The sequence below is a fragment of the Rhea pennata genome, chromosome 4, assembly GCF_028389875.1.
Source record: "Rhea pennata isolate bPtePen1 chromosome 4, bPtePen1.pri, whole genome shotgun sequence".
NCBI lineage: Eukaryota > Metazoa > Chordata > Aves > Rheiformes > Rheidae > Rhea > Rhea pennata.
Window position 1 is genome coordinate 82377731 of NC_084666.1, and position 19290 is coordinate 82397020.

General features: G+C 40.5%; 1 protein-coding gene across 4 annotated transcripts in view; it reads left to right on the forward strand.

Annotated features, from left to right (window-relative positions):
• CSGALNACT1 (chondroitin sulfate N-acetylgalactosaminyltransferase 1) overlaps window positions 1–15493 on the forward strand; it is a 54950-nt gene extending 39457 nt beyond the window's left edge. For all 4 annotated transcript variants that reach the window (XM_062574454.1, XM_062574455.1, XM_062574457.1 and 1 more), the window contains 6 exons: window positions 5896–6112; window positions 7281–7382; window positions 10644–10822; window positions 11027–11121; window positions 14058–14139; window positions 14501–15493. In XM_062574454.1, the coding sequence (XP_062430438.1) occupies window positions 5896–6112; window positions 7281–7382; window positions 10644–10822; window positions 11027–11121; window positions 14058–14139; window positions 14501–14784 (959 nt within the window). In that variant the 3' untranslated portion in view covers window positions 14785–15493. The remainder of the gene's footprint in view (window positions 1–5895; window positions 6113–7280; window positions 7383–10643; window positions 10823–11026; window positions 11122–14057; window positions 14140–14500) is intronic.
• Window positions 15494–19290: the final 3797 nt, after the last annotated feature.

A 19290-nucleotide genomic window follows, 5' to 3' on the forward strand; every position in this document is an offset into this window, starting at 1 on the left:
CTCTGCCTTAGGCTTCTTTCTTCACAGAAGCACTCAGGCTGTTCTAGTTGCTATAATTCTCCCCTGTGCCCTCTTGTTCCTCCCACTCCTACACCAAGTTCATTGGTTTTCTGCCACGTGGAGTTACTAAGAGACAGCATGGAAAAGACTAGAAATCTGTGTGTATTATAAGCAGGCAAAAGACGACTCCGTTTACAGTAGGAGGCTGGTTGTTCAGGTTGGCTCATTAACTTATGTAAGTGGAAGCAGAGCTGAAGAGATTAGTAAGTAATTTATTTTCACAAAAAATGGAGATAATAATTTGGAGACTCCAAAAAAACAGAGCTACTGTTCTGAAAGTGAATGTAATTGCTGTCTGCAGATGCTCTTTCCCAATAGGAACTGGTCCAGTAAATCCCAGACTACTTCACAAATGTCCAGTCATGGCACTGTCAAATATGCAGTGTCATTGCCTTTGTTACCTGAAGGATGTGGCTGTCTAGTGATTAGAGTTTTAAATAAGTGGGTTGGGGAGAAATAAAAAAAAGTAGCTTTGCTTTCTCAGTTTGACAGGGCCTGAGGATTGGCTAGCTGTGCCCTAAAACCTCATTGGGAACAAAGATGATGCTCTGCCTTGAAAGCTGTTTTAGTCTTCGTGAAGTGGAAAGACCATCATATTGAGTTAGAATGGATCACAGAATTGGTGAGGTTGGAAGGGACCTCAGGAGACAATCTAGTCCAGCCCCCCTGTTCAAGCATAGTCCCCTAGAGCATGTTAGACAGGGTTGCATCCAGGCGGGCCTTGAATATCTCCAGTGAAGGAGACTCCACAACCTCTCTGGGCAACCTGTTCCAGTGCTCTGCCACTCCCACAGTGAAGAAATTCCCCCTCACATTCAGGTGGAACTTCCTGTGGTTCAATTTGTGCCCATTGCCTCTTTTCCTGTCACATGGGACAACTGAAAAGAGTTTGTGCCCGTCCCCTTGACACCCTCCCTTCAGATACTTATACACATTGATAAGATCCCCCCTCAGTCTTCTCTTCCCCAGGCTAAAGAGGCCCAGCTCTTGCAGCCATTCCTCAGAAGGCAGATACTCCAGCCCTCTGATCATCTTCGCAGCCCTATGCTGGACATCTCTCCAGTACCTCCATGTCTCTTTTGTACTGGGGAGCCCAGAACTGGACGCAGGACTCGAGATGAGGCCTCACCAGGACTGAGTAGAGGGGCAGGATCACCTCCCTTGACCTGCTGGCAACACTCTTCCTAATGCACCCCAGGATACCATTGGCCTTTCTGGTCACAGGGGCACATTGCTGGCTCATGGTCAACTTGTCCACCAGCACTCCCAGGTCCTTCTCTGCAGAGCTGCTTTCCAGCAGCTCAGCCCCCACCTTGTACCAGTGCTGAGGGTTATTTTTCCCTAGGTGCAGGACTCTGCACTTGCCCTGTTGAACCTCATGAGGTTCCTCTCCACCCAACTCTCCAGCCTGTCCAAGTCTCTCTGAATGGCAACAGAGCCCTCTGGTGTATCAGCCACTCCTCCCAGCTTGGTATCATCAGCAAACTTGCTGAGGAGGCACTCTGTCCCTTCATCCAGGTCACTGATGAGTACGTTGAACAAGACTGATCCCAGTACTGACCCCTGGCTGACACTGCTAGCCACAGGCCTCCAACCAGACTCTGCACCACTGATGACAGCACTCTGAGCTGTGCCTTTCAGCCAGTTCTCAATCCTCCTCACTGTCCACTCATCTAACCCACACTTCCTGAGCTTACCTAGGAGGGTATTACAGGAGACAGTGTCAAAAGCCTTGCTGAAGTCAAGGTAGATAACATCTACTGCTCTTCCTGCATCTACCCAGCCAGTCATCCCACCACAGAAGGCTGTCAGATGGGTTAAGCAGGATTTCCCCTTACTGCATCCATGCTGACTACTCTTGATCACCTTCTTTTCCTCCATATGTCTGGAATGAGCTGTTCCGTTCCCTTTCCAGGGATGGAGGTGAGGCTGACCGGCCTGTAGTTACCTGGGTTCTCCTCCTTAGCTGGAGTGACATTGACTTTCTTCATGTAGTGGAGAGGGTGATTGTCAATAAACCCTAATGGTGATTCCAGAAGAATGCAGCAGAAAAGTAGTGAGCACAAGTCCAGCATGTGGAAACATAAGCATGTGTTTCTGTTGACCCTAGAAGACTCGAAGCCTATGGCTTGAAACAGAGGCTAAAATTATAATCCACTCAATAGCTTTTTGTTAAGATTACGTGACTGCTTGCTGGTAAGCACTTCCATGCAGATCACAAAAGCTTGTTTGCCTACCCTGCTGAACAGAAAACAGATATTTTCCATACCTTCAGAGTGCCCTAGGAGTTACTGTTCCAAAGACTGGGTATTACTTGTTCTTTAGTCCTAACTTTACAGCCCAGGTCCTTTTTTCTTCTCACCTGTCCTTTTGCTTCTTGTTAGGGCCAGTCTCTCTGGTGACCCAAAGCTCCTGTTCACTGACCTTTCTATATTAGGTTTCCAAAGTTTTTGACTTCTCTTCCTGCCTCTGAAAGGAACAGTGCAAATTCTGAAACATAGCTGCTGTAATGGAAGCAGTACCAGGAATATTAACCCTTCTTTTTATGTCTAGTGAACTTACAGACTTTCTAAGGCTTTATAGTTTTTTAAAGGAGCTTTTTTAAGGATTTTTTTGTTTTGCTATTTTGAGACTCTTTTTCCCTCCCCGTAACTTATGTCTTAAAAACTGAAACTGATGCATCTTTCTGAGTCACATAAGTCCTGATGATAGGAATGAAATAGTGCCTTTGGAAATGGAACAAGTCTTTTGAAAGGCAGGATGCTCTTGTGGGTGAGTCCCTAGAATGATTTGAGACATTCAGGCTCATTTCCAGGATTCATTATCTAACCTTGGGCAAAGATCAGTTTGTTTCTTTGAACTTCATTTTCCTACCTAAAAAGAAGATAGGTAAATTTTTGTCAGTTCGGATACTTCTCTTGTTAAAAAAAAAAAAAAAAAAAGAAAAGCATCTTAAATGAGAATTGAGAATAACTGTTTAATTGTGTGCGTTAAGCTCACATACAGTTCTCTACAGAGTGTTAGGACTCTAAATTCGTGGATGATCACCTTGCAGAAGGGAACCCTGCCTTGTTTTCTGCTGTAATAAAAGTCCTAAACAAGAACAAAACTGAAGGGTTGAAAAAGCAACTATTTCTATGTTTATATCAATAAGAGGACCTCTGGAGGGATATGTGTATAGCAGCAGGGAGCTCTGGAGATCCTCTAGTCCAGCCTATGGTTGCCTGAGTCCTCCTTCTTGCCCTTTTTGAGGAAAGGAGTGGTATTAACTTTCTTCCCGTCCTCAGGTACCTCTCCTGTTCTGCATGGCCTGTAAAATGATTGAGTGCAGCCTCACAATAACATCTGCCAGCTCCCTCAGCACTTATGGGTGCTGAGGGAGCAAAGATACAAAACAGACCTATAAATTTGACTCTAGAGGAGAATGCAAATTAGATTCAATTTAGATTTTTGTTTAGCTTTATGTCAAAATGCTACCTCAAGCTCTGTAATACTGGCCTCCTCAAGGAGCCTTGCCTTCAGCAATGCTCAAATAAGTGAATGCACCCAGCAAAATACTCAGATCTTCAACAGACTTTCTATAAGAACAAGGGAGTAAGCAAAATTCAAAGATATGGCTTTCCAGTCTTTACCTAGAGGAGGAAATCCAGGGACTATTGAGTCATCAAATGTTTCAAGTGTATGGTCAAATTCAGAAATAGGTGTGTAGTTTATGGTCTACACCTTGGGCAGACTATATCGAAAAGGCTAGGGGGAATCAAAGGCATGGTTTTAAAAGATTAGCAGTGAAATAATGATGGAGTTGCTAATAAAAATAGCAGTTTTTCATTGGAACCATGTACTGTACTGGAAGATTGGAGCATTCGATGAATTAGCTTATATTAAAAATAAAACATGAAGGGAATATCAGATCAGTAAATCTTCCACATATAATAAACCAGCAGAAGTGCTCGTTAAAATAAAACACACTAGAGAATGGTAGAGAAGATGAAGCAAACTGCAGAACTCTTGCCAGATAAAATCACACCTCATGAATTTTTTGGATGTTCTGAACATAACAATATAAAGCCATAATATAAAATGGACAGCTTATGGCACTTGGCTGTTTCAAAGAAACCCTTGCCTAAGACCCTTGCAAGAATTTTGAGAGAGATGACTATCCATGGGTCAGATACAAAACACTATTAAACATCAGAGGATGACTAAGATGGAAAACAAGTGTTATTTGGGTTAAACTGTCCTTCATAACCAGAGTAAGGTGGAAAGAAAGAAAAAAGCAGAGAGGTTTCCTTCCATCCGTATGTTTTGTTTATCCCTCGAGTCTCTGCACAGGATAGAAAGCAATTGAAATACACTATTCCAGTGATTGATATTGTTGGTACATTTATATTGAGCTTAGCAATTACTATAAAAATGAATATTTTCATTATTTTTTCTTAAACCTAATGGATCTGACCATAAAAAGGCTTTATTTTAATGTGTTGCAGAGATTGAAGTGTCATTTTGAATGAGTAAGATCTATTGCTGTTAGGCCAATTATGTCTCATTTAAGGTCCTAGAACAATTTCAGTAGAGCGCAGGCCAATACTTCTACAGTTCACGCCAGCCCTCAGTGTGGGACCAGTTTCACCCCTACGTATCTTAAGAGTACATTTCATATTGAAATTTAAATCCTTGCAAGAAAGACCAACTAGTATCGGAATCCTGTCAAGAAACACATTCACAGTCTCCACTCATCTTAGTGCCTGCCTCAACACAGCAGCAGCTTAGTCACATCAGCAATGTCTGACTCCTGTTTGCTTCTAGGCCTTCCCTGTTTAAGTGTCCACCCTGTGGTGAATCACACAGGCAGAGATGGCTGTATATGCAAGGTAGCAATACTTGGCTACCTTGGCTGCTGTCTGAATGAAATATCCTTGGAGACTCTAATGCGGTCTCCAGGGTTGTGTCCTAGGCTTAGCCTCTGACAAACTCATAATATCGTGAAACGGTTGAAGTTGGAAGGGAGCTCTGGAGATGATCGAGTCCAACCTCCCCGCTCAGCAGGGTCACCTAGAGCATGGTAGACAGGGTGGCATCCAGGCGGGTTTTGAGTATCTCCAGAGAAGGAGACTCCACAACGTCTCTGGGCAGCCTGTTCTAGTGTTCTGTCACTGTCTCCATAGTATCATCCTTGCTGTCTGCATAACACTGTTACTCTTGCAGCAGTGGGCACCATTGCCACAAAGAGAGAAAGTTCTCTTGAGAGCTGAGTAGCAGGATAGTTTTGTTCTGATCAGTGATGAGGAAGTTGATGACCACTGGAACTTGGCCCCTGGCCCCATCGTTTTATTATGGGACCTGCCATCATTGCCCGGCAGAGAGACACCTAGAAAGGAGGCTATGATTGTGCTCATCAGGAAATTGCTTTTCTGGGACATGGCCTAATCACTTACCTTGCAGAGAGGCAGGTTTCGCAGTGTCTCTGCATAATCATTACCATGCATGCTGTATTCTGAGGTGTGCAGTGTGCAGTTGTACCATTCACAAAAATAAGGACAGTGCGTCTGCTGGCTTATAATGTGTGTGAGCAAATGGTAACCTTCAGGGGTTTGTAGCTCAGCCAAGTCTAGGAATATACCCATGAGAATACCAAATAGCTCCTGGAACCCAGGGTCATATCCCTGCCAGACTGAGCATCCTCCAAGTGATGGTAGGTTACATACTGGTTTAGAAGTAAATGTCTTGTACCTCTGCTGCTTTTTCAACTTGTGTGTGGCACATCAAATAGTGTCCTTTTTTCCCCCCGGGAGCCCAGCTTTAATTCAAAATCCCTTCTTTTTTGTGTTCTTGTAGGGATCTACCGCACAGAAAAAGACAAAGGCACATTGTATGAGCTGACTTTCAAAGGAGACACAAAACACCAATTCAAGAAGATTGTTTTATTCCGGCCATTCGGTCCTGTAATGAAAGTGAAAAAAGAAAATGTCAATATGGCTGACACACTTATTAATGTCATTGTCCCATTGGCCAAGAGAGCCAGCAAATTTCGACAGTTCATGCAGAACTTCAGGTGGGTTTCCTTTCGTATGCTACCTTTGGACTGTGAGATGCAATTTATGGAATTATTGAGACCTCACTCAGTAAAAATTGTGCTAGTTTTACAGAAAATATCATTGCACCATTAAGAAATCATTTAAAGATCAGAGCGGCTGAAAGGCTTTTGACTGTTTAATGCATTATGTTTAGCAGTAAGATTGGTTATATTGCAGTCATCAGGTTCTGATTTGCATATACCTAGTTTATGTCTCGCAGTCTGTTTTGTTGGAGTACATTCTTCTATGTGACAACAATTTTATACCATTAGTTGCAGAGTAACATTTCTAGGGAAAAAGGGAATTAATACTCCCAGGCATTTTGCCGGAGAAAATATAAGACAGTAAAAATCAAGCAGAAATGTATTTGAAGTTAAGGAGTTACTTTTAAACTTGTTTTCTTTTTAGTATAGAGACAACCTTTGCAGGTAAAATCTAACTGAGATGCAGCTTTAAATAGCTGCCCAGGAAAGACTGTGTTAGCAAAAGATACTGACTTTTACAAAGGGATTTGTTTTGCCTGATTTTGGCCATCTAAAAATAGGGGGTTTTGTCTCAATTAGCCATATAGATGCTTCTTTTTGGATGGGATAAATAACCCTCTGGTGGTGCTGATCTCTCTGCTTGTTACAGATTAAATCTTGCTGACTAAACTTCGTACAAGTGAGACACGATCTCTAGCATTAGGTCAGATTGATCCTTCTCTTATGCTATTGGATTGCTCTCCAGTTGATATTTAGATTTTAGGAAATGCTCCTTAACATAATGCCAAAGATCTGACCTCTGGAATATTTTTTTAACCTAGAAATCAAGATTAAGAATTAGAGGTTTGAGTGGTTTCTTTAAAATACTCCTTCTCCTACTCTCTTAAGTGCTAGAGGTAATACTTGCCTGATCTTTCAGAGCACTGGATGGGCTGTTTTAATAGTGTCCTGTTAATATAGTGCTACTTAGACAGTCAATTCCTAATCTACATGAAAGATAATGATAGTCTTCTGTTCGTCTGATGGAGGCAGTGAGCCCCTTTGTCAGTACAAGGACCTCTCTTAGTAAATCATGCCCTCAGGAATGCCTTCCCCATTTGGTATTGTTTACTTAAGAAAGCAAACTTCTGGGAGAAGTTGTAAATCTATCTTTATTCCCTAGGGAAATTGGCATTCAGCAGGATGGGAGAATTCACCTCACTGTAGTTTACTTTGGAAAAGAACAAATGAATGAAGTCAAATCTATACTTGAAAATACTTCCAAGTAAGTATCTGAGTATATGATGTGTGCCATTCATACAGAGCAATCACACCATGGGAGACTAGATATTTTTTTCAAATCCTTAGGAGTGCTGAAATGTTTCTTACTGCATTGGAGAAACTAGCATCCTTTCCTTCATACTAGGTAGAAATGGTATTAACGTAACAGTCCTATACCTATGTTTTTGTGATGTTAATCTTTAGAACCACAAAGCAGGCTTTACTGAATTTACTCTAATGCAGCTTCCTTTTCATGCTGGTAACACTACTCAGGCCTGAACATCTTTTGTCCTTTAGAAGGTGGCATCTAACTGCTAGGGCTGACCGTTAACTTCCAGAGACAGATGCAGAAAATTTCAGCAGACCACATGGGAGTTAGATGGTTCGGGAGTTTTGGACAGGTCTACTCTATTGGGTTTGTTGGTATAGCCATGTTTGTCAAAATGATGTGGCACTGTAGATCTTTGTTAGCTTCTTCATGCTGGCAGAATACTGTCATATAGATATAGTAATGTGCCCACACAGTTGTTTTCTACTTACTTACCTGAAGATATTTATCCATCTAAGCCCTGTTGGGATTTTTGGGCATCTCTTCCCCTAAATTGCTGTCAGAACAGCTGCATTACAAATTTCAAAGTTAGTTGTTTCATACCAGATTTCCCTTTCTTCTGTTGAGAGCTAGGAGAACAGAGTCAGCTGCTAAATATAGAACAAATTGAAACTACAGTGTGCTAAATTTTAAGAATTTTAAATTTTTGGAGGAATTTAGTGCTATATGCAGAAATTGAAAAGCAGTAGAGAAACTGAACTGCACATTATTTCTGTCTGAGGAGAAAAAAGCTCAGCTATGTAAATATGACTGTATACAGATATGGATTCTTCTAGGTTTGCATTTGCAATTTAAAGCAGAAAAGCTAGTGACAGTATAGCTTGAATTCATTTATAAATTTTAACGTAACCTGTGCTTTTGTCAAAGCGTAGTGCAATAAAACAGTTGCTCATTTCTTTGACAGTATTCTCCAGTATTTTTTGTCTTGAGACAGGATTTCAGGAAATGCTCAGTGTCACTAGAGTGATTCAGACTATTCCTAGCTGTGGTTGGGTTTCAGGTTTGTCATACTCACTTGTTCAAGGAATAAAGTACCGTAAGAGGATGAGATAGATATTTTTGCCTTCACTTGAAAACTAGATTAAATGAAAGCAACCACTTGAGGTTGTACTACTGCCTGTATACTGGAGATATATAGAAATGGCTTTGTTTAATGTTTTAGTGTTACCAGATGGCCTCTACTAACCATCTCCTCCTTGATTTACATGATGTTAAACAGAAATGTAGTCAGGATGGTGAGGACTTTGAATGTGCTGCCTGTTACCCAGACTCCAAAAGAGGGTAATTGAAAACAGCCTGGGTGTTCCAGCAACACTTAGTCAGAGATCTCTTCTTCAAGAGTGAGGCTTCTGCTTGTGGTGCTAAGTTAAGGATAGTGTGATGTTTCAGGGCATTTTACAATGAATTTGATGCTCTCTCTTCTGAGAACATGATAAGGCCTGTTTGAAGCTGAGGCTATGGCTCTGCTCCTTCAAGAAGGATTTGGTCTATAGAAGTCAGGAGACTTTTACATTAATTCACTGCTCTGCATTCTGCTTTTCCTGTGGAGTGCCTGGCCACTCGCTGTTTCTCTGTGGTATCTATTGTCTGTGATAATAGCAGAAAAATCACTGTTGAAAATAAATACATAAATTGAAGACTGATAAACGACAGGAGATAATGTTAATTAATTAAGCAGACTATTTGTATCTAACTGTCTAGGTCACTTTGGTAGGAAATGCTGTGATATTCATCTAGACTGTATCCCACAGACAGACCACAATCCTGGTCCCTGCTGCAGTGTTTTGGAAAGCAGTTACGTTTTCATTAGTCTTGGTCTAGTCTTCTCTTTCCTAGTTCAAACTGTGTTGTGGATGGCTTACCAAATGCCAGGTGATACTTTTAGAAAGTATCACTGTTCTTAGTTAATAGGTTAGTGTGCAGCTGGTGACACAAAGCAATCAACAAAAGCTTCTGCTCAATAGGAATCTATCGCTAGTAGTCTTTTTCCATCTAGCAGAGACAACCATTCTGCATTCCGAGTAAGTAACTGGCAGAGCTGTGCTTTCAAAGTGGCAACTAATGCAGAATGGTCACTTTGGAAATCTTTGGGGAACTTGCATGCGGTCATAATTCTTCAGTGGAAGTTGGGTCATCACAATTAGGTCTTAGTGCAAAGAACCCAGGAAGGAAAAACAGGGAAGCATACTTCATGGCACTATTGGATAGCTATGTGTAGACTGTTCAGGTAACATGCAAAAATGTTCCCAGACAAAGTGGAGAAAAGATCCTTTCCATGCTCAGATGGGATTTCTGAGTTTTGAATGAGTACTCAGATGAGTACTTAGTTGCTTCAGTTGTGTAAACTTCTGGCTTTTCCTCAGGTAAATGCTTAAAAAAGAGAGAAAAGAATCCTCAAATGAACAGATAGAAAGAATAACTCCTGATGTCTGCTGGAAAACCCCCAGGCCCACAATACTACTGAGAGCTGATATATTTTCATGTCAGTTGAACATGCATGACTCATTACCTGTAACTCCTCTAACTGTTCTGATACTATGATGATTTACTTTTCTATCCTCTAATTCATCAAGTATTGTCATAAATTGACTTTTTATCCTCTGCTAAGCAGTATTTCCTTCCAAGTAAGTCTTCCTACATTTGTACAGATGGTTCTCTTCCAGTGGCAAGCACTTTTAAAGAATACAGAGTATGAAAGAGCTGATGGCTTTCCAGTATGTCTTTGAGCTAACCTAAACTCAGAGGAAATAGTGCTTTCCATCCCAGCTTTGTGGCTGTGTTTGATTTTATTCTTTTTAATTTAGATCAAGCACTAGTTATGACAGGTGTTAATGGAACATTAGGATATAAACCATTTCTTTGTCATTTTTGCTTGCATATTAAAACTAAAATGGGTGCCCAGTTACTCTCTTTAAGGGAGAAACCTTTCTCTGGCTCTTCCTGCACAAACAGTGACTATTTCCTCAAAGTAATTTCAAAGGTAGTTTAACAAGTACCAGATTTGCCTCCTGAGTTTTCTGAAGGCTTTGAGAGTTGCAGAAATGTACTTTCTTTTTCATTTTCAAATACAAATGTAACTTGGTAAATAGAGTAATATTTTACTAAGAATCAACAACACCTCTTAAATTGAGTCTCATGGGCTTTTCCATTCATTAGATCAGCCAACTTCAAGAACTTCACCTTCATCCAGCTGAATGAAGAATTTTCAAGAGGAAAAGGATTAGACATTGGTGCTCGAGTCTGGAAAGGAAACAATGTTGTTCTCTTTTTTTGTGATGTGGACATATACTTCACAGCTGAATTCCTGAACTCCTGTAGATTGAACACACAGCCAGGTACTGCTACTTGCAAAGAGTATAGTTTTTCAACATATTTTTAGTTACTGTTTAATAGCCTTCACCAGAGTATGCTTGACTTTGAATTGATAATGAAGCTGCTGTAAATCATTCTTGAAATGCAGAGGACTAATTAAGGCATGTGTAAGAAAGTCAAATATGTTTTATACAGCTTTAAAAAAATGAATCTGTTGTCATTTCTAGGGAAGAAAGTGTTTTATCCTGTTCTCTTCAGCCAGTATAACCCCAGTATAATTTATGGCCATCATGATTCCATCCCATCCTTAGAACAGCAGCTGGTAAGTACCTGGTTCTCTGAACACCTGCTTTTATCTGGACGAAGCTTTCGTTTTTGAAGGATGTGTGTGCTCTAGGGTAGCGTTTCCCTGGTTCTGTGGACAGTGATGTACTGCACAGATAAAATTAATTACTGCAGTCACCTCACTGTGAGTTTTGCAGTTAAGCTTTAAGGAAAGTATCTAAGTGCCATCTATTTTAACCATTGTTTGGTATTTTACACATGGAACTTGGGAATTTAAATTTTACTTGATCCCCTGCTAGAAGGAATTTTGTAGTTGGCTAACAGCCCCACGGCATTGGTGTCATGGGGTGAGAGACCCTAACATTGCTCTAGTTTTCTCTTGCTGTGAATAGTTTCGTTTCTTGCATCTGAAAAGCAGATGTTTCTAAAGAGTATAGGCATTAGACTGATAGTGACTGATATTACTTAGCCAGTGAAAGCAGTATTCCAGGCATGTTGCAGCTGTTCAAGCACTTGAGCACATTATAATGGCTTTTCCTGTTTCATAGCTTCAACCTTGCTTCTCTCCCGTGTCAGTAGTCTTTCAGTGGGTCCCTACTCAGTCTTCTGACATATAGTGTTAATAAATGGCTCCATTTTCAAATGGAGGCATTAGCTAGCTATGCAGCTTCATTGAGTTCCTTTGGGTTAGGTCTCTGCTCACAACAGCTGGCAAAGCTGCCTCTCTTGTGGCAGGCTCTGTGTGTGTCCAGGCTTATCCCAGCCCAGACTGGGCGCTATCTCCAGAGTGTCCAAGCCTCCATAATTGTTCTTAGTAGTTAAGAGCTTGGGATATTATGAGCCCAGCAATGAACAGAGCTGAAAAAGATTGCTAGAGGTCTAAGTCAAATCTTCTGGCATCATTACCCCCACCTCATGCAACCTCACTAGAAAAAAAAGAACAAGAGTTTGGAAACTCCACTTAATATACTTTGAAATATTCTGTCTATTGTTCCCTATGTTATCCAACAGGTAGCCAGCTAGTCTGTTTTCTTTCTAAAACAGATTCAGAACACAGACTAGTGATGAGGAAAAAGCAGTTAATTTAAAGATCAAGACTTTGTACCACCCAGAGAGGGGAAAAAAAAAAAAAAAAAAAAAAAAACTTTCCCATTGTTAGTATCTATGGAGAGGCAATCTTTCTTATTTCTTAAACCATTAAGAGTCTGGAAAATCCTTTTTACCTCTTCTGTCTCAGAGAAAACCTGTTCTGGTAATACCACAGAGTTCATGTTTGGTCTTTCTCTAATGAGAATCAGCCAGAGATCCTCAGACTTGTACTTAGGAAAAGAAATAGAGTTTAGTTCTCAAGCTAGCATAAATTCCATGAAGTATGTTGTCAGGATTGTGCAAATATTTATAGCTAGTGTTTGAGTTGTAAAATATGATGCTTATGTCAAAAAGCTTCTTGATTTAAAGAAGTACACCAACCTCATTTTTATGTATATTTTGTATATTCGGTCCACATTAGTTCCTGGGCATAAGGCCAGATCTGTGCTATTAAAACAAGACAGAGTTAGCTGTCTGTCCCAGGTTGCAGAGAAAGGAGCCATCAGAAAGCTTTGAAAGCAATTGATTTGTGCAGCAGCCACTTGCACTAATGGGAAATAATAATGCTAATGCATACGAATAGCTTGGTGTAAAGACATCGTTATGAAGATTTCCTGTTACAGTGCAGATCTGACAGATACAATCTTGTTTTATTTTAATTGGCTTCTGCAGTGGTTTGGCTTTTCTTCAAGGAAAGGAGAAATGAGTAAAGGAGGGGATAGCAATAGGAACAGAAAAATAAAAAAGCCCTCAAAGTGGCAAGGGTTATGAACAAAAAGGGGAGGTGTGACAGAGAAATCAGGAGAGAGGATGTCAAGAGGAATTTTACCTCTTTTGAAGAGGATTTTTTGTTTAAGGAAACACTGGGATTTGTATGTCAAAAAAACATACTTTTTGACATAGTAAAAGTGTCTCATCTTGTTCTATTACTTTGTGGCAAGTGAAACCAAAATTTTCAAAAATAGTTGCTCAAAGGTGGGTCTGTGAGCAGGAGTGTGAAGTATTATAGGGTTAAATAGGGTGCTGACTTGCTTACAGGGTTAAATATCTGTTCCAGTTTCTTGCAACTCCTGAGTGTCTCACCACATTGGGTTACATCACTCACACAGATGAATTATGACCTTGAGATCTAAACTTGGATATCTCCTTTTGAAAATGCCAGCCGTGGTGTCTCACTGCTCTGATTTGCTACCTATAATAATACATAATGTTTCCATACTCCATCTCAATAGTGTAGATTACAAATTCATTGTGCAGAGGCATTTATGGGGTATATAATCCCCACCTAACATTTCTGGATTCTGTTTGAAGTTGTATTTATTTTGTTACAGTAATTCTGTAAAGGAAAATGATGCTCACCACTTTCCTAATTTTTGTCAAAATTTAGGAAATCAAAAAGCTGTCGGTTGTGCAATCAGATTAGAACTGCTATTTTCTTCTGACGCTTCTGTGGTCCAGAATCTAGATGCCACCATCTGCTCTGCAGCAGAGTCTGGCTTCATTGATTTACCAGTACGTTTTCTATGTCAGCTTTGAATCGTGCAGAAGCTAGCTTAATTTAGAAGGAGGTTTTTGCCTGTGAAAAAGGAAACTCCAGAGAGTGAGGTGGTATTGCTCTACTCAGTCTACAACAGAAGTTGTTCCAAACCTGATCATTGCAGATCAATGGCTTTAGCCCTGCTAGCTAATGACAATGGTGGTATTTTGGGCAGGAATATGTGATGAGCATCTGCAGAAACTAGATCAAGTCTAATAGTGGGTTTATGTGGAATAGAATAAAATAGAGGTTGCTCTTATTTCTGACTGCACCCAGGAGCATTTTTCTCTCCTGCTCAAACTGAAGGCATTTTTGCTGCCATATAAATGATCGTTTTCCCCATGCAGGTTATTAAAAAAGAAACCGGATTTTGGAGAGACTTCGGGTTTGGGATGACTTGCCAGTACAGATCTGATTTTATCAACATAGGTAAGAAAAATACATTCAAATACTTCTGGTTTTGTACTGAAATTTATAAAACTGTGATCAACTTCCTTTTCCCCAGCCAGTGTCTTTATGCTCCTCTTTAGCAGCAGTACTCTGGCTGCATGTTCATACTATTCCCAGATGCCATAGAGGCTACTAGAAACTAAGCACTGCTCAGTACAAATAAAGCAATTTTGCATGATGATAAAATATTTTATTTAAGTTGAGGAATGTGGATGCTTTCTGATGTTGCCAGAAACTGTGGCTCTTTTAAAGAGCTAATTGGACCCACAGAACAGCACTATCAAGTTTGCTAGTGGAAAGTGGGTATTTCCAGTGTTATTTTGGATTTTCTTTGTGCCAGGTGGCTTTGATCTGGACATTAAAGGCTGGGGCGGAGAAGATGTGCATCTGTACCGCAAATACCTTCACAGCAACCTTATTGTGATCAGAACACCTGTCAGGGGTCTCTTCCATCTCTGGCATGAAAAGCGATGTCTAGACGAGCTGACCCCAGAACAGTACAAAATGTGCATGCAGTCCAAGGCCATGAACGAGGCTTCTCATGGCCAGCTAGGGATGCTTGTTTTCAGGCAAGAGATTGAGACTCACCTACACAGGCAGAAGCTGAGCAGTAAAAAGACATGAACCCAGAAAGAAAGGCAAAATACCTGCAAATGGACTTCAGGGTGTTTTGGAAAAGAGCTGCTAACAAGAATGAGACTGAAAGAGGATGAATCTTCCAGCAGGCTGATGGCAAAGGAAGACAAGGGAAAGTGTTTATCCTTTCTTCTTCTGGGTTTTCTTACTAGGGCTTTTAAGAACTCCATTAGCCTGTCTGTCCAGAAGTCATTCCTGGGGAAGGCTTGAATACTTGAGGAGTTTCAAGGTTACAGAAACAATGAACGTTACATAAATGCCAGTGTTCTTTGCAGTAACAAATGGATGTGCTCTGTTCTATTGAAATGATTGTAAGATGTGTACAGTTGTTTAAAGTATGTACCTTTAAAAGAGCCAATAATAAGGAGTTAATAAGTGTCTAACCTGACATATCTAGAAAGGGCTACTTTCAAATAAGTACAGAGCTCCTTCTCTGAGAAGCAGAGCTCTGATTGTTACAATGGTTAAACTGGAGCAATCAAAATTTTGTTTTCCTTAAAGGTGTGAGGAACAGCCACAATGCACTTACAGGTTATTCCTAGTTCATTCAGAGACAAGTGGTGTCTCAGAAAGTGCTTTCTAAAATTCAGAAAAAGAAGGACCTTCCAGTCAAGTGTGACATTCCAAAAGGCAGACGGTAGTGTTCATTCTCTGCTGTGGACAGTGAACTAAAAGTAATGAGCCATGTCTATATCAACTGAATATAACAGTATGTTTTTGCTTTAGAATACTGTGACTTATTTCTAAATGAAGTTTGTTTTATTTGGGAACTATTTTGTCATATTCAGGTTTTCTACTTCTAGCCTTACTAGGAAACAGTACAGCCTTCCAACACTTGGAAAATGCTCTGGCAATCTCTATTTCCTGTGGATAGGAAGCTGGTTCAGATAAATTATATGATTTTTCTGCAGAACTTGAGCACTGGAAGGAAGAAGCTTTACTGTTCTGAAGAAACGGAAATATATTTCAACTTGCAGTGCTGATTTAGCAAGAGACTTTAAACTCTGAATGCCAGATACCAAATGAATTAATGTTTTGTGACTATATACCAAAGTATTTCTTCTCAACCAAATCTAGAGCTTTTCCCAGGGCATAGGAAGTTTTTTATAGTTAACAAAATAATTTTTTATGACTGATTACTGGACCTTGCAAATGCTGTTATCATAATTATAGGCACATCCTAGAAATTAGTCTCCTTTTTAATAGATTTTTTTCAATTGCCTAAAACTGTTGAAAATATGAGTTATTGCTATTATAAAACATTTTCTCTTAATGCTGACTGTTGTTTATCATTTTAATAGTTACTAGTCAACAAAAAATGCATGGACTTGGCAATCCCATATGCTTCCCTAAATGCAGTTTCTCCCAGTGGTGTGTTAGTTTTTGTAGCTGGAAATTAATATAAGGCAGTCTGAAATCAGATTTTGATTTTTTTTTTTTTGATTGTAAAAGCTAGGGGAAAGAAATAATGCAAGATAGCACTGAACAATGAATAAAATGTCATTTGTCATGCTGCTGTGTGGTAGGAAGAGTGCTTATGAACTTCTTTTGAAAGCATTCTATTTAGAAGATGCAGTTAGAGAACATGCTACCGTAAGTACCTCTTGCCTTGATATTTATTTAGAAGATACGTGTTCATCTTCTGTTAGATGCAAGTGATCTTCATGGCACCTCTTTTGCAAAACACCAAACGTCCACAAAGGTTCCAAAAACCAGAAGAATCGTATGGAAAAAGAACTCTGACTCTATATGGTTAAAAACTCCAAAGGCATCATTTAGTACAAAAGCTTGAGCAGCAACTCAGGTGGCTGCGGTGTTTTTTTCCCCAATGTGCCTGATGCACTGTTTTTAAAGCAATTTATGTTTTGATGGAGAGACTTGATAAATATTAATGCATCAGGAGGAGCCAAATACTGGCTTGTTGAATGTGTATGAGAGCTATGAAAGCTGAGCTGTTCCAGAATGATGGCTGCTCCCACAGTCCCAATTAACCTGGATTTGAAACTGAGTGCACTGTATGATGAAAGTTGCTTGATTGTAACTTACCTCAAGTCTAGCCCTTCTTATTTCTCAGATGTGACAATTCTGATTCTCCTCCTTTAGATTCACCCTAAACCTTAAGCGACTTCATATAATTTAGAGGTTGGCCCCATTTGTACAGCAGGTTTAGACCGGATGATCTCAATAGGTCCCTTCCAAAGTATGTTACTCTTAATTATAGGCACTGTGCACTAGGCAGCAGTGCAACACTTCCCTACTCTTGGTATTTCAGCACGCACATCATTCAGCCCCTGTCAGAATTTCATACATTACATTTTTAATAGCTCTTTTGTGATTCTCTTGCATATCCTTTTCCACAGAGATGCTCTTCCTCCCAGACATAATACCATCTGTGCAGGTTCCTGTCATTTGGCTGCAGAACACGGTTTGGCAAGAGGTGGAATTGAATCAAAGATGGAGAAAGCCATCCAGTGGTTAGTGACCACCTCAGTGATCTGCAGGGGAGTCTAATCACAGCAGAAGTCTGGTAGGGCTGTCTTTAAGGTAGAGACTGCATTGATGTGGGAGGGTGAAGAAGGAGGCCATCATTACACTTCTGTGAGTGGTGCTGTAACAGCTAGAAACAGATGAAATGCATACAGCATCCAACAGAACAGTAGCTTTTAGGAGGCAGCTCTCTACCCTCCTTGCTCCAGGCACAGACAGCTCCCCACTCCACTTGTGATCTTTCTCAGAATAGCAACTTCAGGTGGCAGTTGGGGAGGGAATACAGGATGCCCCCAGGTGAAGAAGCTGAGAACAGATATGTTGCACCTGGCTGAAGGGAGAGGGAGACAGATGGACAGGCTCCTTGCCTGTGCAGAGCTGCAGGTATGTCTGTAGTGAGGGCAGAGGCCATGACAACCTCTTGCTTTAATTTTGTGGGATTGTGGTATGCTCTGGCTAAAGGCACATAGGTATTGTGATTTCTCCAGCAAACAGTGTTCAAAAGTGGCTGTTCTTGTAATCCATGCGCAGCACTGTTTGAAGAAAGAAAGGTTCTATAGATAAACTCCTCAAGACAAGTAAAATCAGCATTCCCAATTCCCAACTCCTTCAAGTCATCCTAGTTTCACTGAATTTCAGGGTAATCAGACATCTGAGTAGTTGCAGAGCTGGTCTTAAGGGTACCTGTTCTAGCACGTGTGCTGCCTTTTGCAGTCAGGGTGGTAATCTAAATGTATAAAACTTTAGATTTCTTTCTTCAGAGCAGTTATCTGAAGCTAAGAGTCTTTCAACACTGAGGCATGATTTCTTCAGATGCAAAGGATAGATGTGAATACTGGCAGTGGCTTTCACTCGTCTCTGCTGAGCCAACACTTGCAAGTAAGTAGTTATAAGAAAGGTACATGAAGGTACTGGTCTGCTGGTCAGTGGTCCAAGCACTGAGGAGGCCCTCTGTAGATCCTAGTGCTAAAATTGGTAATGTCTGTGAGTTCTGCTGTGTCTAATCCAGATCAGCCTGCATTTTGTTTCTGTAAGCTAAAGTCCTGCTTCTCAAACTGCCCTTAAAAGCAGACTTTGTCACATGAAGTGTCTTCACCAGCCATAGACATACAAAACAGTGCATGAGTTGTCTCCAACAGGACAATAGCTTTGGCACATTGGATGCTGTTCACTTGAGAACAGATGCCAGCTTTTCTCTAGTAGTGCAGATCTCTGAACAACCTTTTAGTTTGGCTGTATTTTTCAAAAGAGAACTGTTCAGTAAGAGGGAAGAAGGGCTTCTTTTTCTCTTTGAATGGTCTATAGTGTGCCCCCCCTCCAGCTGATGATACTGATTATCTTGAAAATAGCTATTTGATACATGTGATACCATAGTGTTCAAGAAGCTCTATAATTCATTTCCCCTGCCAGAGGGTTGTTACACCCAAAAGCTCACTTTACATTAAGGCTTTATCTCTAGCAAGTTAAACCTGCTGTAACTGGAGTGTGTATTTTGCCCTCCTTCCTTTGGATGGAAAAAACCTATTAGCATAGCTGTGAATTTTAAGACTAGGTGATCACAAGATTTTCTTTTAATCTGTATCCTGCAGAATGCAGGTCAGCATACCCTGTAAGTCCTGTATTGACCGTAGAGCCTCTTCTAGGCTAAAGTGGAAGTCCTTAGAAGGACTGAGATTTCAAGTGGTGGTGGATGCATCACGTTCAAACTGGCAGATCACGAAGAGGATGGCTTAGATGCTCTATCGAAAAAAAGAGTGAAGTTTTTGGCTCCTTCCTGAAGTTAAGCAGAGAAACCCCAATTCCACAGAAAAAAAAGGAATAAACAACTGAAGAAGGGCTGACTTTGGCTCACTTTGAGGATTACATCTCTAACAGATGATGTTAGTGGACTTGAAAAACAATCCTCAGTCATATAGCTTGTTACATGCAGCAACTCAGGGAATCTGAGTTTGATGTGTTTGTTATGTGATTGTGTCCAGCTTCTTCCTCAATATCCTATATCTTCAA